The 22,605-nt window shown below is 49.3% G+C and overlaps 1 protein-coding gene across 3 annotated transcripts in view; it reads right to left on the reverse strand.

The window, feature by feature from the left end:
* Positions 1 to 4,225: 4,225 nt before the first annotated feature.
* SH2B2 (SH2B adaptor protein 2) overlaps positions 4,226 to 22,605 on the reverse strand; it is a 58,036-nt gene continuing 39,656 nt past the window's right edge. For 2 of the 3 annotated variants that reach the window (XM_074264152.1, XM_074264153.1), the window contains exons 4-9: positions 15,460 to 15,551; positions 13,550 to 13,644; positions 13,282 to 13,455; positions 12,071 to 12,267; positions 7,291 to 7,462; positions 4,226 to 4,960 (exon numbers count right to left, since the gene is read on the reverse strand). In XM_074264152.1, the coding sequence (XP_074120253.1) occupies positions 4,626 to 4,960; positions 7,291 to 7,462; positions 12,071 to 12,267; positions 13,282 to 13,455; positions 13,550 to 13,644; positions 15,460 to 15,551 (1,065 nt within the window). In that variant the 3' untranslated portion in view covers positions 4,226 to 4,625. The remainder of the gene's footprint in view (positions 4,961 to 7,290; positions 7,463 to 12,070; positions 12,268 to 13,281; positions 13,456 to 13,549; positions 13,645 to 15,459; positions 15,552 to 22,605) is intronic. The other variant, XM_074264154.1, reaches the window with a different exon arrangement.

Consider the following 22,605-nt stretch of genomic DNA (forward strand, 5'->3'; position numbering starts at 1 on the left):
TTTCCTCCCTGCAAGCCATCCTGAATTCCACTGTCAATTAATCTTTTCTAATTATAGCTCGGATCACAACCCCTTCCATGGCTTCCCATCGCTCCCCAAGAAACTGGAAACTTCTGAACCTGGTTTTAAAGACCCTCGTGAGCTGAGCCAGACTTCTGCTTATCTCACGCTATTTATTCCCTGCATCCACACAATTATCAAAACTATCTCCCCAAAGCCCAGGTTCGACCAGCCGTCTGCCAAGCTCGGGGATCTTTGGTACGTCTTTGTTTCTCATCTCTGGAGAAATCGCAAAGTCCTCAGTGTGATGGTTAAAGCTCCACAACTGACCTTTGCAGACATCTTACACAGTTTCCTTCAAAGCAAGCTTTGTTTTAGAACCCAGATGGCCTCCTGGAGGTTCCCTGAGTGGTATGTTCTGGGTCCCACCTCCATGACTTTGCCACCTAGAACACCCTTCCCAGCATCTTAGAATCTTTAGCTCCCCATTTCTTCTACGAAGCTTCTCTTGGGGCTTCCAGTTTTTACTTTTGCCTTCTCAAATCCTCTCTTATTCACTCATCTCGAATCCTTCCCGTTCTTTAGGAGAGCGAAATATCCCCAAGGACAGAACTTGTTTCTCTTTTGCAGCCTCAGTGTCTTGCCTTTAATAGGGGCCTACTAAATGCTGGTTGATCTGAAGTCCATGTAATAAGATCAGTCTGTCGGATTGGCAGATTTGGCAAAGTGGTTCGATAGCTGGTTTCAGCTAGGAAAACCTGAGTTCAAATCTTGCTTCTGATAGAAACTGATTGAACCAACCTGTGGCCGGGCAATTTTCTCTGACTAAAAGCTGTAAACCAGGAGCTCCTGTGTATTAGTAGAGGGCATTTCCTCACCTGGAAGTACACCAAATCACTGAGATCCCGGCTGCAGGCTGTATTATCAATTAAGGATGGAGACTACTTGCTGCTTCACAGCACAGTCCATCAGGACCATGGCCACACACAGAAAGGGGCAGACTAGTGGCTACTCTCCATTTGGTCCCCGGATGCTGGGCGGGCATCGCATCCTTTGGGTCATTAAAAACCCAGGTGTTTGAATGTAACCTAAATGACAATTGCCTCCCTCTCAGTCCAAAGTTTGTTGGCCCAAGAGATCTGTTGGGAATGACTTAGACCAGTGGTCCTCAAACTTTTAAAATAGGGGGCCAGTTCCCTGTCCCTCAGACTGTGGGAGGGCCGGACTATAGTAAAAGCAAAAGCTCACACTCTGTCTCCGCCCCTCAGCCCATTTGCCATAACCCGGCGGCCTCAGTGGGCTGTATCTGGCCCGCGGGCTGTAGTTTGAGAAAAGCTGCTCGTCTTGGAGTCAGAATTGGGGAGACTTTGAACCCCCACTTAGGTTTTTGAGCGGGTCACTTAGTAGGGATGTTAATGCCCCTACAACCTTCCTGACTTGCTTTCCTGTGTCAGCTAGCATTAATGGAGAAAACAAAATGGGCTCAAAGAGTCAAAGGTGAAAACTCTGGCCAGCATTTGCTGGGCCAGCTCTGGGGATTTAAGGAGGGGGGGGCATGACCTTTTCCAAAGCTCCATTCTCTCTAGATGTTGTGGGGGAGCTCATTCTAAAGGACTATTTCCAGGAGCTGACCTCCCTAGGGACACAGCCCCTCCACAGTCTCCATGGCTGCTGGAGGGGAGCAGCTGGCTCCAATCAAGCCCCTCCCCACCCCACCCTTCTCTCTCCATCCAGAGGCAAAGTCTCATTCAGCTCCTCCCTGTTCCCAGACCCTCTTCTCAGGCTGAAGCTGTTGGGGACTTTTCTCCAGAAGGCCTGCCCTGGATTCCTCTGGACACAAACGGAGCTGGGGGAGAGGCTTGGGAACACACACAGTTACTTGCCTTGGAGCAGCCAGCCAACCCCACAAGTTGACTCCCTTCTCATGGGTGTCCATGAGTGCCCATGGCAGTGGAAGGAGCTCAGGGGAGTCAGAGGACCCGGCTTCGAATATCTGCTCTGGGAGGCAGCTAGGTGGCGCAGTAGATAGAGCACCAGCACTGAATTCAGGAGGACCTGAGTTCAAATCTGGTCTCAGACACTTAACACTTCCTAGCTGTGTGACCCTGGGCAAGTCACTTAACCCCAGCCTCAGGGGAAAAAAAAAAAAAAAGAATATCAGCTCTGCTGCTTCTGGTTGCATGTCACTTACCTGTCTGCATCTCAGCTTCCTCTTCCTCAAGGGGGCCTTTCCACTTGGACACCTGGGGGGGGGGTCTCTGGTTTTGGATTTTCACCTACTTCTATCTGATGCCATATCCCATACCTGAATTAAGACACACAGAGGCGAAGGGGAGCCACAGCTGGTTTCTACTCTATTTTTTCCATTCTCCTCTCAAACTGCTCTTTGTAACTTCTCCTGCCAATCTAACCCAAAAGGCATTGAATTTTGGGAGCGAAACCTCCCCCAGACTTCAGCAAATAAAATAAATCCAAACCCCAAAATCACCCTTCTGCCTTTCTTGTCTAAGATCACTCCTCCAAAGCAAACTAGGGCCTCCGCCAAGTGTGAGCAAAAGGATGAGGACTCCTTATAAGGAGGCAGGAAGGCCTCGATAAGGAGGCAGGAAGGCCTCAAGGAGGAGGCTCTGCAGTACAGGTTGAAAAGGAAGAGGGGGCAAGTGGGGAAGCAGCTGGGAGATCTACCCCTAAGACCATTCCTCTTAGCTGCCTTGTGCTCAGGGGCTTCTAACTCAGAGTCTGTGGAGAAATTTCAGAGGGTCCTTGAACTTGGGTGGAAAATAATGCAATAATGACTTTTGTAAATGTATTTTTCCTTCAGTTATGGACTTAGCCACAAATAGTCATTCTGAGAAAGGTTCCTGGACTTAACCGGAACACCAAAGGGGTCTAGAACGCAAAGGGCTAAGACACACCCACAATCTTGTTTTAATTTCATATACTTATACGTGTTCCTATTCTTTCTCTCCTCTCCTGCTCTTAGAATCTAAGCTCCTTGAGATCAGACTCTAGTTCCATTTTGTACTTGTATGTCTAGCACAGTAAAGCGCTTAATAAATGCTCGTGGATTGAGCGATGTCTGTCAATCTGGGTTCTGGCTCCTCAACCACACTCAGGGCTGGGAATCCCTCTCATCTCTTTCGGGCCCATCTTCTTCACCCTCTGCCTGCCTCTCTCTCCATCTGGTCCAGATGAGGTATCACAATAATGAATTCATATTTGGTTAATTAGCCAGTCAAAAATAATCAGTAGGAATATAAGCCATGACGTTACTAAGAACCCAGGAGGTCACAGAGTCCCTCCCCAGCCTCCGCCATGTTTTGGCGAAGGAAGTCGACCCCAGGACAGATCAGGGCACCTTTCTCAGGGTCACATCTGATTCCAGGCTCAGAGTTCAAGTCTTTGGGAGCTTTGGGGAATCCCCCAGAGCCCCTTGCATGGGTTTAGACCATTCAGACCTTATTTGTTGACTGAACAATTGACTTGACTATGTAGGTGTGTTTGGGAAAGGGAGCTCAAAGGCTCATCCATTTCTACTAGGTTTGGGCTAAATCTGGATTTAAGAACTGCAGGAACCCCAGCTCTCCCAAAGGCTGCATTAGAAAGGGCCCTCAGGAGGCCAACAGGAGACCAGATGAGAATTCAAGCTGGATGGGCCCAAGGGTCAATGGTTCCCCCCAACTGGTCATTGGCCAGGAAGATGATTAAATGGTTTGCCCAAAGTCACACGTTTGGCTCCAAATCTCGAGGATATTGGGGAATCAGAAAGGCCTGAGTTTGAAACCTGCCTCCGACCCTGGGCAGATCACGTAGCTCTCCCTGCCTCAGATCCCTCATCTAAGAAAGAAGAGAGGGGACTCAAGGGCCTCCAAGGGCCCTTTCCAATCCACACCTGTGACAGTCTGTTATCACTTAAATTTCTCCTCAGCCAGCTCCCGGAGGGCAGGGCCCTGCTCTCCCACCCTCGCACCTCTAGCTCCCAGAATGATGCTGGCAAATGCCCAGCCTCCTTCGTCTCCAGATCAGACACCGGGGGCAGAAAGCAGGATATGGAGCTAGCCAGTGGCAAGGACACCTGAAAGAGACCGGCCCCATCTACCAGCCTCCGCCGCTTCTCTCCTCGCTCAGACGCCAGGGGCTGGAGCCGCAGGAATCTGGGGGATATTGGGGTGAGGGGGAAGAAGAATGGGGAGAGTAAAGAAGGAGACCCGGAGCTCGGGAATTGCTGCAGTCCCTAAAACAGGCTCTTTAATCACATCCATATCTTCACTGAAGAGCTTCTGATAGAGCACTCAATCTCATGACCCATGGGCCGCTCCATGGGGGGAGGAGGGAAGGGAGGAAGGAGGAGTGGGAAAGGGACGTCGGATCCTGGCCACGCGGCAGTGGCCCATGCCCCCTCCCCCCAGAATGGGTCAGGGGGCGTGTTTCCAGAGCAGTGACCCAGGGAGGTGTGACCAAGACAGAGAAAAATGGGAGAGGGAAGGGGAAGAAAGGGGAGAAGATGTGGCCAGCTCTGAAACTCAGAGGATTTCTCTGGAACCACGTCAGGTCAAACAGTCCCCGCCCCCATCAGAGAAGGGGGTGTCCTTGCCCAGAAGCCTCGGGGACTCTGCTCCCTGGGCCTAGTAGAAAGAGTACTGGTTCTCTACTGCCCGGGTCCTGTTGCGGGCACCTTCACTGTCATGATAGTCCTCGGACCCAGGGCCAGGAGGCTCCAGGAGGCGCTCGGCACTGTTGCTGCGGCTTCGGGCGCTCAGCGTGCCCTCAGTGCGATGGTACTGCGGGTGCGGGACGGTGCCTGAGGAGGAAGAGGCCGAAGAGGAAGAGGCGCCTCCTCCCTCTGAGGGGGAAGCCGGCTGGAAGGGCCCGGAGCCGAAGCTGGAGAAGTAATGCTGGGTGGGGGGCTCGCTCCAGCAGCTGGGAGCCGGGGGGACCGTGCCGGGAGCCGGGCCAGGGTCTGCCAAAGCAAACACAGAGCATGTCAGTGGGCACGGGACAAGACTGCTGGAGCCCTTCCTTTCCCATCCCTCCTCTTTAAGCCCCGCCCTGGGCCCAATGGTCCCCCCCTTGTCTACTGGGGCTTCCACTCGCGCCCCACTACTCCTTTGCCCAAATGTTTGCCCCACTCAGTTGGCTAGTCCCTCCTTGAAGGCTTTGTTATCATTCGTCCTTTGTTCTCAAAGACATCCCTGACCTCGGGGAGGTCAGGCTATAAATTGGACTGAGGGAGGTTTGGGCCTCAATTTCCCTCCAGAGCCATCTGGGCCCAGGAGCCAGAGATAGATCAGGGCACCTGGAGATGGCCATGGTGCCCTTCGAGGCCTACTTTTGTGAAGCCTTCTTCAATTACCCCAGCCATCTGGATTCTCTAGTAACTAATCAGAAAGCATCTATTAAGCACCTACTGTTAAACATACACCAAATACAAAAGCAAAACTCTCCTTGCTGTCATGGAGCTGCCATTCTACAAGTTTGGAACCCACCATTAACAATTGGAATTGGGGGGAGGTAGCCCTCGAGATGCTCCTGGAAGGGAGCCAGAGATCAGTCCCACTCTCATAACGGGTACTGGGCTTGGACTCCGAATCCTGCCTCAGAAGCCTCCTACCTGTGTGATCAAGTGACTTCCATCTCTCTGTAAAATGTAAAATCTGCAAATCTGCAAAATGAGAGGCCTCCACCGCCCTTACATCTCCAGCTCTGGGATCGGGTCTTTTTGTCGGCTTTTTTTGGGGTTTGGGTTTGGATTTGCCTCTTACACGGCTCCACGGAGGCCTTTAAGTTCCCAAGCCAAGGGGAAGCACTGAGGATTTCGAGTCCGGGTTCACTCTCCTGGCTCAAAGGTGGATTAGAGAGCAACAGTCCTAATAACGGGCCATACGCTGATCGACAGTGCTCCTTCCTCCCAGTAACCCCGGGAAGTGGCAATGAGATGAGCTTCCCGTTTTCCAATGAGGAAGGGCTGGTTTGGGGTTAAGCGGCTTTCCCAGGACCACACAGCTTCAGATTGGAAGCCTTCCAAGTGGCCGGGACCAGATGCTGCTGGGGGCTCCCTACCTGCCTCAGTCTGAGGCCGCTGGAAGACCCAGGGATGGAGAGGGGAGGCTGGAGATCCTAAGGCAGCCTAGTCTCACCCAGAAGCAGTTCCCTCGGCCCTGGGCATGGCCAAGCCAGGTTATCCCATTTCTCTCTATGGATTTCTCCCAAAGGAATTCATTGTATATTATAAAGAGATATATTCTATATTCTACATTGATACAGCTATATTATAATAAAGATAATATAAATAATAAAATTCAATAAAGAAATAAAATGAACTTCAAGGTGGGGGAACCATGACTAGATAATGAATTGTCTAAAAAAGATCTGGGGGTCTTGGTGGACCCTGAGCTCGGCAGGATCTTAATAAGAATTCAGATTAAGGAAACTGCCCTAGCCAAGCGAAATCTGTAACAGACAGTGCTGGGCTCTGGGCCCTCCATTTCAGGACCACCTGGTGTCCTCAAAGTCCTAAAGCTTAAAACTGCACTAAGGTTTGTGCTGATTAGCTGGTAGCACCTAAGGGAAGCGATCAAGACAATGAAGGGTCCTGAGTCTGTAACCGTGGAGGCTTGTTGGAGGAACTTGGGATACCGAGGCTGGAGAACGCCTGGAGGAGAACGAATGGGAGAGCAGACGCCTCCACGGATCTTGAAAAAAGGATTCGAGTTTTTTTTCTCATGCCTTTTCCCTTTTGTTCTGATTCTTCTTTCACAACCCGACTAATGTGGAAATATGTTTAATATGATTGGACACGTCTAACCCAGATCAGGTCTCTGCCCACCCCGCCGGCTCCCGGGAGGCCCAGGTTCCTCTGTTTCAGTCTGACACCCGTGTGAACCTGGCAGAGGTGCTTCATAAACCTCCTTGGACTGGCTGAAGGGGGATCTTTCAACTTTGGGGTTCCCTGTTTACTTTGCTTGGGGACAGGGAATGGGATCTAAGCCCCCACTAAGATCATGGATTGGGAAAGGCTTTGGACAGAAAGTGCTGGGCAGGGCTGGCGCTGGTCACTGCTGGAGAGAATATACTGTGAGGGTGAGAGGCTTCCCACAAATCCCACCCGAAGCCATATACATCTGTGCTCCCTGGTCCCCGCCCCCCAACCTCACCCAGGGGAGGACCCAGCCACTCCTCCTGATGGGGAGCTGGTGGCCTGCTGGCAGGAGAGGAGCCAGGCCCTCCCAGCAGCCTAGGGATAGATGCTCTGAGCACTCACAGTGGGGGGCGGGGGGAGGTGCCTCTTACCGGGTAACGGGGCCTGGGCCAGCACGTAGCTGCGGAGGGTTATGTCGGCAGCTCCCCCAGACTCCAGGGGGATGGGATGGGTGTGGAAGTGCCTCAGCATGTCAAAGATGGACTGGAACCAGAGGTGCTGCACGTGGCACTGGCCATTCTCATTCAGGGACAGGCGCAGGTGCTGTGGGAGAAGAGCAGGGTCAGTAAGGAGGGAGTGGTGGGAAGGGAGCGAGAGAAGGAGAGAGAAAGGGAGGAAGGAAGGAAAGAAGGAAGGAAAAGGAGAAAGGAAGGAAGCAAGAAAGGAAGGAAAGAAGGTAGGAAGGAAGGAAGGAAAGAAAGGAGAGAAGAAAGGAAGGAAGGGGGTAAAGAAAGAGGGAGGGAAGAATGAAAGGAAGGAAGGAAGGGAGGAAGGGAAGGAAAGAAGGAAGAAGTGAAGAAAGGAAGGAAGGAAACTAGGGAAGAGGAAGGAAAGAAGGCAGTGTGGTGACTCTGAAGAAGAAATTCTGGGTTCAAAGCCTGCCTCAGGCCGCCTACCTGTGTGGCCTTGAGTAAGTTATTTAATTTTGGTTGCCTCATCTACAAAATGGGCACGAGGGGGGTTAGACTAGATAGTCTCTGAGTCCCTTCAGCTCTAGATAGTTGATCCCCAAGCAAGCTGGGAAGAGTATCAGTCTCAATGGAAGACCAAAGTCTCTGACATCATGGCTGCCCTCCTCATTCTGTCTCTGCACTGAGTTGGAAAGAGACGCTGTAGTATCTGCCCTGAGAGTCCCCATTCTGAGGGGGAATCACAATCCCCTTGAAGACTAGGAAAAAAATAAAAGCACATAAGCATAAATGACATAAGGACACTTAGCCAAGAAGAAACCGTGTGCTTCTCTGTCAGAGACGACGAATGGAGTGCAGCGTGCAGCCGGAGATCAGTTACTTTGAGACTTTGAAGAAGGCTGACCCCTTTCAGTGCCTCAGTTTCCCTCTCTGTAAAATGAGGAAGTTGGACAAGGTGTCTGTCTCCTGGGTCTCCTTCGGTTTCATTTGTGATCCTTTAGTCCAATAATAGTTAGGAGGTCAAGGAAAGTTTTCTGGGGAAAGCGAATCTTGAGCAAGCTAGTCTGGAGTGAAGGTGAGTGAGGGAAAGGGAAATAGGCAGCTGTGGATGGATGGAGGGAGAGTGAGGAGGGAGTGGGCTGGTTTCTGTCCTGCAGAAAGGTCAGCATGGCTGGAATATGTGACAAGCAAGGGGAGCCCTACCGGCCTGTCTCTGGGCTCTCCGGCTGGGCAGGCCACGCCGTCCCTGTGGCCTCTCAGGAAGAGCAGGGTTGTCTCATTTTTAGTTTTTAGCTTTCTCTCGTCTCTTCTGGGTGGAAGCCCTTGGATCAACCCCGATTTGGACAACGGGACCCCGAATACTGTTGGCCTGGCTCAGGTCCCGAAGCCTTGAACTCTCTTTGGGGTTCCCACTGGAGTCAATCTTCCTATAGATCTTTAAGGACTTTCCCCCTTCCCCCAAGCCCTTAGCTCTCCCCTAGAACTCCACCCCTGCCCGCTGCAGCCCCCACACAGCGAGAAAAACAAATTGCCCCATTTCCGCCTGGGAATTCATTAATCACCTGGTTATCAGAGAGCTGGCTTTTAAGTTGGCTGGCAAGAGTGCGCTGGATTCCAAGAGAAGGCCCCTGAGGGGAAAGGCATTAACTCCGAGATGATCTTTAAGATGTTCAGACATCGCCCAGGCTGCCAAGAGCGCGGTGCCGTGCACAGCGAAGGGAGGAGGCGCCCCGGCCGCGCACCAGCTCTCTTCCGAGGAGAAGCCGGGAGAGCTGAAGGGCAGGGGCCCAGATGGCGGCCCCCAGGGAGGACAGTGGACGCAGCATCCACCCGCTCCTTCCCATGCGGACGGGAGGCTCCAGGGCCGCCATCTGGGCTGCCCAGGGGAACACCTGTGTCCTTATTACGGCCAACTAGGACGAGGTGACTTCTCAGGGCCAGACCAATGACTATGAATGCTCAATTAGCCCTGATAAGGTAAGGGGAAGAACTAGTACTGATCATACAAAGAAGCCCAAAGAACCCCCATATTATTCTGACACAGGCCTGAGAGAGGAACGGCAGTGGGTTTTCAGCTTCTGTCTATGGGCCAGTGAGAATAGTGGGGTTCAGCAAAAGCAGGTCACCTACTGAGTGATTAGTTGGCCACAGAGATCCAGGAAACTGTAAAAATGTAGATCGGAGCTCCTCGGACTCAGCACTAAAAGGGACCTCAGAGGCCATTGAGTCCAACCCCTTCATTCTACAGATGAGGAAACTGAGGTCCAGGGAGAGTAAGTGACTTACCCAGGGTTATCCAGACAACAGCAGAGGCAAAATTTGAGTTCACCATTTTTTCCCCATTACAAACAGTGCATGTGTACAGTGATAGGGGCAGAAATGGCAAGAGATGGGAAGAATCAACGTAAGCACTACAAATATTCATTGTACTCTCAGGATTCTAAATGTAAAAGCCTTTGGCCAACAACAACAGGGAGCATTTATATAGCACCTACTGTGTGCCAGTCCCTATAGTAAGTGCTTTATAGCATCTCCTTTGATCCTCACAGCAATCAAATTAATATACTCTGGGAGAAACTGAGGCACGTCTATGCTTTATGATATAGCGTCTCCTTTGATCCTCACAGCAATCAAGTTAATACACCCTGGGAGAAACTGAGGCACGTCTATGCTTTATGATATAGCATCAACTTTGATCCTCACAGCAATCAAGTTAATATACTCTGGGAGAAACTGAGGCACGTCTATGCTGACATTCTCACTAGGAAGGAAAACAAAGATCAATCAAATTTCTGCTAAATGAAAGGAGAAACTGAGGTTCCCTAAAAGGGAGTGGAAAAAGAGCTGGTCAAGTTAACTTCTTGGTAAGCCTCAGGACAACTTGTAGAGTCTTGGAATGTTTGGTCACTGAACTCCAGAGGGTTCATGGTGAGCACAGTGTGGTGCAGTGAAGGAGCTCAGATTTGCAATCAGGCAACAGTAACACCACCAGCAGCAACAGTAGCACCATCAGGAGCAACAGTAACACCATCAGGAGCAACAATAACACCACCAGGAGCAACAGTAACACCACCAGGAACAACAGTAACACCATCAGGAGCAACAGTAATACCATCAGGAGCAACAGTAACACCACCAGCAGCAACAGTAACACCACCAGCAGCAACAGTAACACCACCAGCAACAGTAACACCATCAGGAGCAACAGCAACACCATCAGGAGCAACAGTAACACCACCAGCAGTAACAGTAATACCATCAGGAGCAACAGTAACACCACCAGCAGCAACAGTAACACCATCAGGAGCAACAGTAACACCACCAGGAGCAACAGTAACACCACCAGGAACAACAGTAACACTACCAGCAGTAACAGTAACACCATCAGGAGCAACAGTAACACCACCAGGAGCAACAGTAACACCACCAGGAACAACAGTAACACTACCAGCAGTAACAGTAACACCATCAGGAGCAACAGTAACACCACCAGGAGCAACAGTAACACCACCAGGAGCAACAGTAACACCACCAGGAGCAACAGTAACACCACCAGGAGCAACAGTAACACCACCAGCAGCAACAGTAACACCATCAGGAGCAACAGTAACACCACCAGCAGCAACAGTAACACCACCAGGAGCAACAGTAACACCACCAGCAGTAACAGTAATACCATCAGGAGCAACAGTAACACCACCAGCAGCAACAGTAACACCACCAGCAGCAACAGTAACACCACCAGCAGTAACAGTAATACCATCAGGAGCAACAATAACACCACCAGCAACAGTAACACCATCAGGAGCAACAGTAACACCACCAGCAACAATGATGAAGAACCGTCATTTACATAGAACTTCAAAGTTCCAAAGCCTGCCTGGGGAGGGAGGTGCTATTCTTTCCATTTTATAGATGAGGAACCTGAGGTAAAAGGCAGTCAAGTGACTGTTACTGTGTAGTGATCTCCTGGTTCTGCTCACTTCACTCAGCATCAGTGCATGCAAGTCTTTCCAGGTTTTTTCAGAAATCTGCCTGCTCATCATTGTTCTTCATCGTTGTTGCTGGTGGTGTTACTATTTGTAAAGTGCTCAGCACGGTTTCTGACACGTCTGTATCTCACTGTAGCTAAAAGCAACTTGAGGGTGGGAGGCAGGAGAATGCCTGAAGTTCATTTTGCAACAAGATCAAGGGAAGGAAAATGTGGATTTGAATTCATGATATATTCTTCCTTGGCTCCCGATGGATTTTATTCATGGAACCGTTTTTAGATGGAGAGAGAAAAAGATTCCCGAATACGCTGTTATTCAGCTGTGTCTGACTTGCTGTGACTCTCTTAGGTTTTCTTGACAGAGATACTCAAGTGGTTTACCACTTATTTGTCCAGCTCATTTTACAGATGAGGAAACTGAGGCTGAGAGGATTAAATGATTTGCCAGCATTCTATAAACAGGGATGGCCCGAGGCAGGATTTGGGCCCTGGTTTTCCTGACCCCAAGCCCCATGTTCTACCTACTACACCATCCGGTCACCTATGAATATGAAGGGTGCTTGATCTGAAGAATTTAGGAAGGAGAGGTGCTAGCTCCATGTTCAGAGTCATCCCATTCCAAGTCTCCTCACAGTCAGGAGGAGAACGCTGGCTGCCCAGGAGGCCCCCAGGCCCCTCTTTATTCCAGGGCTCTTTCTCTCACTACACCCCTACCCCCGCCCATCCAACACACGGCCCATACACACTTGCCTTGGCCTTGCCCTGGAAGTTGAAGGTCAGCACGTACTCGCCTGGCCGAGTTTCGCTCTGGCGGATGACAAATAGGCCGTGGTTCCGGGCTCCTCCTGCCAGCACCAGCTGGGCCGCCTTGATCCTGGACAGAGTCCCATGGAACCAGGGATAGTCCGAAAGGACTATCTCCGCATCCACCTGGCTGCATTCCTCCCCTGGGGAGAGAGATATGGGGCCATGAGTCGGGGAGTGAGGCTGACGGACCTCCCCCCTCCTCGGGCTCCTGAGAAAGAGCTCCCGCCTGACTGCTCAGGTGGGATGAGGACATGGAATGAGTGTGTGGACAAGGAAGTCAGTTGGGTGGGGAGAGGGGAACTCAACAGCACTCAGGGGAATCAAAGTGATGGAGTGTCCTAAAAATCCTGGATGTGAGGGCCAAAATGGTGCATGGATGGGCACAGCGAAGAGAGGGCTGGCTTTAGTGTGACCTGGATTCAAATGCTCCCAGATGTGAGACCCTCAGACCCCGGGTGACTCTGGGAAACTATAGGCTGCAGAGCAGGTACTGACCTGCATCGGAGAGCTCCCTGCATCCATGAAGCCCTAGCTCTCGGATAAAAACTGTGGGGGACTAGCTAATGAAATGTAGTGATGGGGGGAGGGTGTGGAAAGGCAGGAGGGGCCCTTGGATTTGATCTACTGAAGATGGCTGGTGAGGGCAGGGGACTGACATTCGGAAAGAGTAACTGCCAGGTTCCCGGCAGTCACAGTCCATGGAGGCACTACGCCACAACAGAGACTTGGGTTCTGTGTGACCCTGGTCTTGTCACTGCATTCTCTGAGGTCTATGGAAATCCAAGGGGTCTGTGGGCAGATTTGAGGACTTGTAGGGAAAAAAAGGACCGAAACTGAGCATTTCCTCCATTTGCAACTGTAGGGCTTCATGGAGGGTTCCGTGGCATTCGCTGGACCAGAAAAAGGCCCTGTGGCACCAAAGCAACAAGAGGCCCTGCAGTGAATAAAGATCTGGGAGGTCGAGTGAGTGTGACATGGGACAGACCGAAGCAACGACCTCCCCGGGAGCCGCCCATGCAGATGGAAGCAGAAAGCTGGGAGACTTTCCAAAAGGGGCCTTCACATGAGGGGACGGGGTTGGAGTGATCGCCATGGGCTTGGAGGGCAAAAGGAGAAGCCGTTAACCATTAGCTCTCAGGAAGGAGAGCAGGTACCTGTGTGGCTGGTGCTGGCGGGAGACTCCAGGGTCTGAAGGAAGTTCTCGAGAGGAACGTGGGTCAGGTGCTCGCCCGTGGAGTCCCTGGCTCTGCCATGAGGGGCTGTGACCACGGCACCCAGTGAGGATTCTGGGGCTCCGGAGCACCTCTCCGGGGCCCGGGGACCATCTGCTAATGGGAAGACAGAGTGGCAGGTAAACTCGAGATCCCAGATGGAGCCGGCCCCCTCCTCAGCGGCCCAGCGAGGGGCTGCCCTTTCACGTACCATCGGTGAGGAATTCACAGCTGCAAGAAGACACCCGGCCCGGGAGGCAGCTTCCCTGTGCACAGGAGGAAAGCTCGATGTCGTCTCCGCTGTCTCTGCAGAGGAAGGGCAGATGTTCTAGACTCATGTCCCCCCCTCCCTCATCTCTCCCCATAGCGCACACCCGAGACCACCGAACACTGTGCTCTCTGCTTTAGCAGCAGGAATAGGACACAGACTTGGATGGAAAAGTCCGTCTTCCACTATCATTCTTGCCACCTCATCTTTGCTCAAACTATCCCTCCCATGTGAAATTCTCTCTCCAATCACGTTGGCAGTCTTGTGTGGCTCTTAACGATCCTATTTGGGGTTTTCTCAGCAAGGATACAGAAATGCTGCCATTTCCTTCTGCAACCCATTTTACAGATGAGGAAACTGAGGCAAACAGAGTTAGGTGACTTGCCCAGGGCAACACAGTAAGCATCTGAGGCTGAACTCAGGAAGATGAGTCTGCATTTTATTTACTGCAGTGCCCCCCCAGCTGCCCACTTTCCAGTCACAGGATCACAGATTTAGAACCAGGAGAGAATCTCTGAGGTCCTCATGTCTTCATTTTTACAAATAAGGAAACTGAGGCTCAGGAAGTAAAGTGATTTACCCAACGTCCTTCTTCCATACTGCTATGTGCATCATAGTTTAGAGCTTGCTGGTTTTGCTGGGGGACTAACTGCTCTGTGTGTGTGTGTGTGTGTGTGTGTGTGTGTGAGAGTGTGTGTGTCTGCTATATTCCCTCTCCAGAGTCCACTGTGGTGGCTGTTACTTCCCATATGAAGGGGATTTGAACTCAGGGCCTCCTGACTTCAGGGCTGGTGCTCTACCCACTGCGCCACCTAGCTGTCCCCTTTTCCGTGGATCAGACAACACTGTTATCAACATATGATTCTGTTTCCCTTTGGAATTTATGCGCCATTTTCTTTGCGTCCGATATTTTGTCAAATACCGGGCCAAAGTCCTAAGATTGTAGATTTATAGACGCAAAAGATCTTTGAGGTTGTTTATTCTCATTTTACAAAGGAGGAAACTGAGATCCACAGAAGTGACTTGGCCAAAGGCAAAGAGTTAATTGAAGAGAGTAACACTATTTCTTTTCACTGATTCAGCGAGCGTTTATTGGGCACCTAAAGTAACCCTCACCCTAACTCTGTAATCAGACGAGGCTGGGGAGGTTGGAGATGCTCGGCTTTCTAGCTCATGCTCAGAGAGCCCTCCCTCTCACATAGGCAAAGAGAGAACTGGGTTGGGTCTGTCCCGGAGCCTCGATTATTTTTTTATTTTTATTTTTTTTAGTATATCTTAAGTACAATATATATGTGCAGAACTGAATTTTGTTGTTGTTGTTGTTGTTGCAAAGGAAGGATTGTATTCACAAGATAAAAATAATCTGGGAAGAGAAACAAAACAAAACAAAACAAAAAAACAATCTGGAGCCTCGATTATAAAGCATCCTTAGCTTGGGGATGTGGCGGATGAGAAAAAGGGAAGAGTAAGTTTAGTGACATAACTCGGAGAGTTCAGCCTCCTCCCTGCCCCAAAAAGTCCGGCTTGCCTCTAAGGCTTTTCATCAGCCCGTGGGAGCATGGGACGTCTGCGCCCAAACCCCAAAGGGAAGCAAAGTATGAGTGTGTCGGACCAGGCCGACATGACGCAGCTGGTCTCCCAACGACACAGGAAATGTGAAATTCACTGAAAGCCCTTCCTGTGAACTCGGGGGGAAATGGGAAGTAGTGCATTCTAACTGGGAGCGAGACCGGCCAGGTCCAGTCCTCCATCTGTGACAAGTCCAGGCATAGGGGACTGCCCCCTGACTCATGGCCCTTCCCCTTATGCACCTCCCCCTGCCTTCTGTCTGTCTGCAACCCACTGTTGCTTACCCTGGGTCTGTGCAATCCTGGATGTCAGCCACCCACGAGTGTTTCTGTAGGGAGTCAATGGTTTCCAGGATGTACTCGGCTCCGTTCTCCACCTAGGCCCAACAGGGAGAGGAAGGCGAATGAATAACAATTGACATTCATAAAGTGCTTACGATGTGCCAGCCACTAAGATAATGGCTTTACAAATCTAATCACAGATGATTCTGAGAGGTAGGGGCTCCATCATACAGATGAGGAAACTGAGGCAAATGGGGTTAGGTGACCTGTGCAGCGTCATACCGTTAGTAAGTATCTGATATTGGATTTAACCTCAGGTCCTTCTGACTCCAGGACTAGTGTTCCATCCACTGCATTACCCTATCTTAATCTCCAGAACATCACAGTTCCTACTTTCTCCTTCTTCCCCAACAGCATCACAAAGTTTAAAGGGGAGAAAAATGGCCAGAGAGAGTCAGCCCAGCCCTAGAAGGATGGCTGAAAGCCCTTCCTTGACCTTAACCACTGTGCTTTGATTGGCTTGGACTAGATGGTTCCTGGGGTCTCCTCCAGCTCTGAAATTCTGCAGTCTAATGAGGTAAAACACAAACTAGGGGGGGCAGAATTCTAGACTAAAGTTATCCTCAAGGAGACGTAGTAATAATAATAACTAAGATTTACATTGTGCTTAAAGGTTTGCAAAACATCTCATTGGAGCCTCTGGAAAATTATCCCCATTTCACAGATGGGGAAGTAAGTTAGTGAAATTATATGACCTGCCCAGGGTCACACAGCCAAATCAGTGTCTAGGACTGGATTAGAACTCAAGATTTTCAGACAGAGTCTAACACTCTCTCCTGCACTACCAGCAAAGGGCTCCTCCCACACTCTGGAGTCTCTTCCTCAGCAGGCTGCCTTGGTGCCCCCAGTATTACTATGAGAATCCCTTCAGAAGACACTGCCTGCCTAAGAAAGGGCCGCTGTTCCCTCCGAGACCCCCAGGGGCACTCAGCAAGGTCTTGGTCTCCCCTCTCTCCAGCAGAGAGCAGGAATGGGGGATGAGGATGAGGAGAAAAGAAGGGACCAAAGTTCTGGAAGAGAAAGGCGGGTGTTCCCCTAAGACAAACGTTCATCCACTTAATGATTCTATCTCTGTTGGCTCGGGAGATGATCCACATGGGGAAAAGGTTCAATCATGACTGGCTCTAACCGGGTACTAGGATGCTGAGCTGTAACTAGGGCTGGGTGACCAAGGTTGTTCCTCAGGGTGCCAAAATTTAGAGGGTGCTGACAAGTCCTTCTGCTGCCTAGAAACAATTGAGTTTAGCACCTAATTAGCAAAATAAATAGTTAACAGAGGAAGCTACCAGATGGTGTCCTTGGCCACATCCAGGTGAGCTCTTCCTCCCCTTTCCCCTTCAGGGGGAGGGGCCCCCCTTTTTTTGGCTGTTTTCCTCAACAGAGTCTGAAGCGGCAGTTCATTCAGTTTGGCTCGGGCACAATGGTTGAGTTTTGGCTCTGATAGGATGGCATCTAATCCAAGCTGGTCCTGAAGCCTTTTGCCCTTAGAATACACAGGAGTCTTGCTCTGTGGCTAAGCCCTGGGAAAGGGAACAGCCAGGGAAGCCTGCAGACTGGAGGCGACCGGGAGCTTCGAGATCTGCCTGTTCACAAACAGCCCTTTATCCACAAATGAGGAGGAGGAGGAAGAGGAGGAGAAGAAGGGAGGAGAAGGAGGAGGAGGAGAAAGAGAGAGAAAGGAGAGGAAAAGGAGGAGGAGAGGGAGGAGCAGCAGCAGCAGCAGCCAGGAGGGCAGGGAGCCGGCCCCATTCAACAGGAAGCCCCATCACCGTGGCAACTCCAGCCTGTCCAGGGACACCCGAAAAATAGCAGAGACAAGAAGATTCAATGGTGAGCCTGGGAAAGGGGGTGGATGGGCAGCGAGAGCCCACGGTCACCAGCCTCCAAGAAGTCCCCTCCCTTTTTTGGTTGTGCCCTTTTTTTTTTTTTTTTTTTTTTTTAACTCTTTTAAAGGCTGAGCCGCCGCCTTTCTCTTCCCCTTCCTTGCCCCACTTTTCGGGGAGGAAAGGGGCTCAGGGCTGGCTAAAGCTTGGGAGGTTCCCACACTCTGGTGACCTGCAATAGGAACATTTGCATATCAGAGGCTCTGTGGGTTCATAAATAGCACATTAGACTCCCTCTCCCCCAACAGCACCGTCCTGGCCAGCTTTCCTGGGAGAGCAAACGAGCAAGAGAGGAAGAGGAACTTGAGGGCTCTCAGTGGTTTTCTCCAGCCGAGAAGCCGAAAATGGGTACAAAGAGGGAACCATGAGAACATCAACGGCGCCAAATGGGTCAGCCCATCCTGGGCTGATGAAGGCCAGTAGTCTCCTCAGCAGCACTACTCCACTTTGTGATGGTGGGAAAGTCCTTTTACTTTTCTGGGCCACCTTAAAGAGCTCTTGACTCAGTCAGCAATTATTAAGTACCTACTATGTGTCAAGTACCTACTATGTGCTACACTCCCCAGATATAAAGAAAGGCAAAAGACACTGCTGGGAAGTAGCTCACATTGTGAGGGGGGAGATGACATGCAAATAACAACATACAGATAGGAGATAAAGATCGGACAAACCAGAGATGATCAACAGGGGGAAGACACTTGCACAAGATCTCCAGAGGAGATTTGGCTTGATGGGGAATGGGAATGTCCCACATCCAAAGGTACCTCCCAAGAAACTAGTTACTCTTGAGAAGCCAAGGTCTGTGGTTACATGGGTACGTTATGGATTCGTGACTCATAATGCCAGAGAAAAGAGATAGGCAAATAGAACGGGGGGCCCTGAGTCCTATTTTAGGACCCAAGGGCTACGTGTTAACTCAGAAAGCTAAATGTGAATATTACCCATGTTTTATTGTATTTTTATTTATTTTGTCAAATATTTTCCAATTATATTTTAATTTGATTCAGAAGGGCCATGGGCTATGTCCAAGTGGCTCATAGATGGAGTGTTTGATAGCTTAAGTAGCAATGGAGGGCTGAACCAGTCACAAAGACCTGGATTCAAATCCTACCCCAGATATTTGCCAACTGAATAATCCTGTAACCTCTCCAGCCTCAGTTTCTTATTAACAAAATGAAGGAATAAAATTTGATGACTCTGTGATTCTTTTCTGCTCTCAATCTATGATTCTATGAAGGGCCACACTAGCAGAGAATGAAGGTCAGTCTAGGAAATGGCCCAGAGAAAGATGATTATGGATACAAAATTCAAAGGGAGCCCCGGGATTATCTAGTCCAATCCTCCTATTTTACAGATGAGGAAACAGCGACAGTGATTCACTCATGCCAAAAGTAGGACTTCTGTTCTTCCTGACTCCCACTGTCCACCATCTTGCTCTGTCCCGGGATGATCATCAAGCATAGTGAAGCTAAGCAGGTGGCCGCTAAAAAGAGACATAACTGAGCCCCCCATCCTTCCTTCAGGCCCTAATGTTCAAGTTCAATGCCCCAAAGTTCCTCTTGGGGGAAGAAAGAAATTAAAAAAAAAATTATTTTCAAACTGTCTGACTTCTCTCCCTCCGCCCCCCATTGAGAAAACATAAAACAAAAACAAAACCCCTTTTTTTTACAAACTTCTGTAGTCAAGCAAAGCAAGTTCCCGCATTGGCTGTGCTCCAAAACCCCAAAGAAGTCTCAATCTACATTGAGTTTCTCACTTCCCTATCACAAGGCCGGTATCAGGTTTCATCGTTAGTCACCTCATTAGTAGTTGGTCATTGGATCAAAACTCCTAAGTCTTTGAAAGTCATCTGTCTTTGCAATATTGTTGTCACTGCAGAAACTCTTCCCCTGGTCCGTTCACTTCCCTCTGCATCAGTTCATTAAGTTTTCCCAGATTGCTCTGAATCCATTCCCTTCGTCATAGATTTTGGCGCAATAGTATTCCGTCCCGTTCCCACCTCTCCTCTAGTTTTGAAGTCTTTGCCACCACAAAAAAAGAGCTGCTGGGGATAATTCCATTCCCATGGATTCTTATCCTCTTCCTTTGATATCTCCGGGTGGAAGATGGGGTATAGATCTAGTAGAGTTATCAATGAGACAATGGGTAGAAAGTTTAATAGCTTTGGGGACAGAATTTCAGACAGGCTGGATCTGTTCTCAGGGCCTCAAAAAGCCCAATGTTTTCCCAGAGCTCGGAAGAGAACCTCACTTGAGGGGAGGAGGGAAGAACGGCCTCCCTGGTATAGTCGCAAGCCAGTCAGAACCCTGGGAGAGAGAGGTCGTGTCATTTTAGAATCTGTGACAGAAAAAAAGGGCACCAGTAATGTCTTATGCGGACCTTCAACTTTAGAAGGGTAGATTCCCACAAGGCCATAGATAAGGCTCATAGACTCCTCAGACTGAGGTTCGGAAGAGGAAGTTGGTTCAAGAGGAAAGACTGTAACTAATTCCCATGACAAGGAAAAAATCAGTGACAGGGAAGAAGCCATGGATGTAGCTGAGGGAGCTCATCAATGAATTCCAGCTTAGCGGTAAAAGCTGGTCTCACTGAGAAGTCCAGTTGTCCCACGCTGACAGCAGCATAAATAATACCTTTGGAAATTCTGGTCTTACAGGAAGGTGAGGGACTCACTTAGGAGGAGGAAGGGAAGTATAGCTGGGTTGTGCTGACGTATGATAAAGAGGAAAAGCATCATGGAACTAGAGTTGAGTTCCTTTTGTTTTGCTTTTCAAGACAGTGTTAGAAGGTGGATACCTAATGCTATAAGTCACAGTCTTAAATAGGAAAAAAACCCACTAGATTTTGAGTTAGAAAATCCAGTGTCTGAGCTTCTTCCCAAAGAAGAATTTACTTTTCACTGCCCCAAGTGGCTTCTGGGAAGACAGAACTGGCCCCCCAGCTAGCTGTCAGTTTCCTATCCTTCAAGTCTGGTGCAGCCTCTCCTTCTTATCACATACACCCTGCCTCAGTTCCCTGTTCTTGGGACAGCTAGGTAATACAGAGATAAAAGTACACAACCTGGAATCAGAATGACCTGAGTTAAATCTGGGTGACCTTGGGAGTATTATTTAACCTCAGTTTATCTGAAAATGGGCATATTAATAGCACCCATTTCCCAGGATGATTGTGAGGATCAATTGGAGAAATCATTGTAAAGCACTTAGCATAATGCCTGGCATGTTGTAAGTGCCATTTAAATATTAACTATTATTATTATAGGAGACAATATTTATAAAGTACTTGGCGCAATGCCTGGCATACTGCAAGTTCTACATAAATGTTAGCTGCCATCATCATCATCATCCTCATCACCATCATCATCATCATCTGGTTCTCTGAGTGCTGCCGTCAGCCAGTGGGCTGCTGCCCCGGCCAGACTGTATTTCCTCTTTCCTATGTTTCAATCTTCTCTGAACCACGAGTAGTTGGTGGGCAGAGCCAAGTTCTGCTGCTCATTGCCCCGGAACGGTGAGTGGGAGCCGGGGCGGAACTGCCCGAGATTGCAGCATCAGCAAGGAAACTGCTGAGCAGATCACAGCACACAAGCATAGGGCAGACAAGGAGGGGGTGCCGAATGAGCCCCTTGGGGATTAGCCTTTTCTGCTCTTAAATCACCAGGCTGTTGTTTTATTAGCTGTCTCAGTATCCCGACCTGCCAAGACAGCTGCAATTACTTTGCTTCTTATGCGTAAATCTTATTTGGGGGGATTAGGAAAGGCCGGATGAGATAGCGCAGGATCCCAAAAGGTCTTTAGATAGCCACTGATCCCAATAGAATGGCAAAGTCTCAAACTGGCTTCGAAAAAAAATTGCAGAAATAAAATAATATAGTGAGTGGGTGAGACAGGAAAAAAGATGACTCCCTGGGGTGGGGGAGGAGTGGGGCTCTGAAGAATTGGGAGGCCAACTGAGTGTCCAAGATGGAGATCCTGTCATTCTCAACCTCCCAGATCATACTGGAGGTGGGATGGAGGGAATTCAGTATCCGGTACTGAGCAACACATTTTAAAAAAGGACATAAACAAACTGAAAGACATGCAGAAGAGGGTAACGTAAATGAGATCATAGAGGGACTTAAAAAAAAACCACATGTTACAAGGAAGAGTCAGTTGAATGAACTGGAGATGTTTGTCTTAAAGAAGAAAAACTTTGGGCACAATCACTGACTTCAAAAATAGGAAAAATGGTGGATCATCACAGTGAGAAGTCAGACTAGCTCTTCCAGATGAAGAACTAGTGACAAAGAGTAGAAGTTATAGGGAGGCAGGTAGTAGTCATCATGAAGAAAAACTCTTTAACCAATAGTTATGCAAAAAAAAAAAAAAAAAAAAAAGAAAGGGGGTATCTACCTTTGGCACCGTAGTGGTTGAGTGCCAGGCCTAGAGTTAGGAAGACCTCTTCCTGATCTCAAATCTGGTCTCAAACACTTGCTAGCTGTGTTTGCCTCAGTTTCCTCATTTGTCAAATGAGCTGGAGAAGGAAGTAGCAAACACTCCAGTATCTTTGTCAAGAAAACCCCAAATGGCATCATGAAGGGTTGGGAAAATACTGAAAGAACTCAACAAGAACAAAAATAGAAAAGCTGCCTCTGGATGTAACAAAGGAGCAAATGGGGAGTGAATTCTCCATCACTGGATGTCTTCAGGGACAGGCTGGATGAGCAGTGGAAAATGGGATTCAAGATCTGAGTATGGGCAATGATTTTGGAGATTTTTTCCAACTCTTAGGATCCTACAACATACAAAAGGGGTGGTTGTTAGCCACCCCTTTTGCGGGGGAGCCTAGAAATAACAATTTGGGGGCAGGGGAAAGGAGGAGAAAAATTGGAACACAAAGTTTTGCAAGGGTCAATGTTGAAAAATTATCCATGCATCTGCTTTGAAAATAAAAAGCTTTAATTAAAAAAATCAAATAAATAACAATTTGGGGGGCCTTAGCTAATCAATAAGCTTTCATTCAGTGTCTCTGTAAAATACATGGAATTGATTATCCTGGGTAAAAAGGATCCTTCTTCACTTGAGAACCACCGCCAAGAAGGGACAGGTGTATTTCCTTTGCTCTAGATTCTAACAGAGAGGGGAGGATGCTAGAAGGGGGCCCCTCAGAACGGGCACTCGCAAAGTTCATCCTTACCCCAGGAAAGGGAATGTAACAGAACAGAGCC

Source organism: Sminthopsis crassicaudata, chromosome 4, assembly GCF_048593235.1.
Source record: "Sminthopsis crassicaudata isolate SCR6 chromosome 4, ASM4859323v1, whole genome shotgun sequence".
Lineage (NCBI taxonomy): Eukaryota > Metazoa > Chordata > Mammalia > Dasyuromorphia > Dasyuridae > Sminthopsis > Sminthopsis crassicaudata.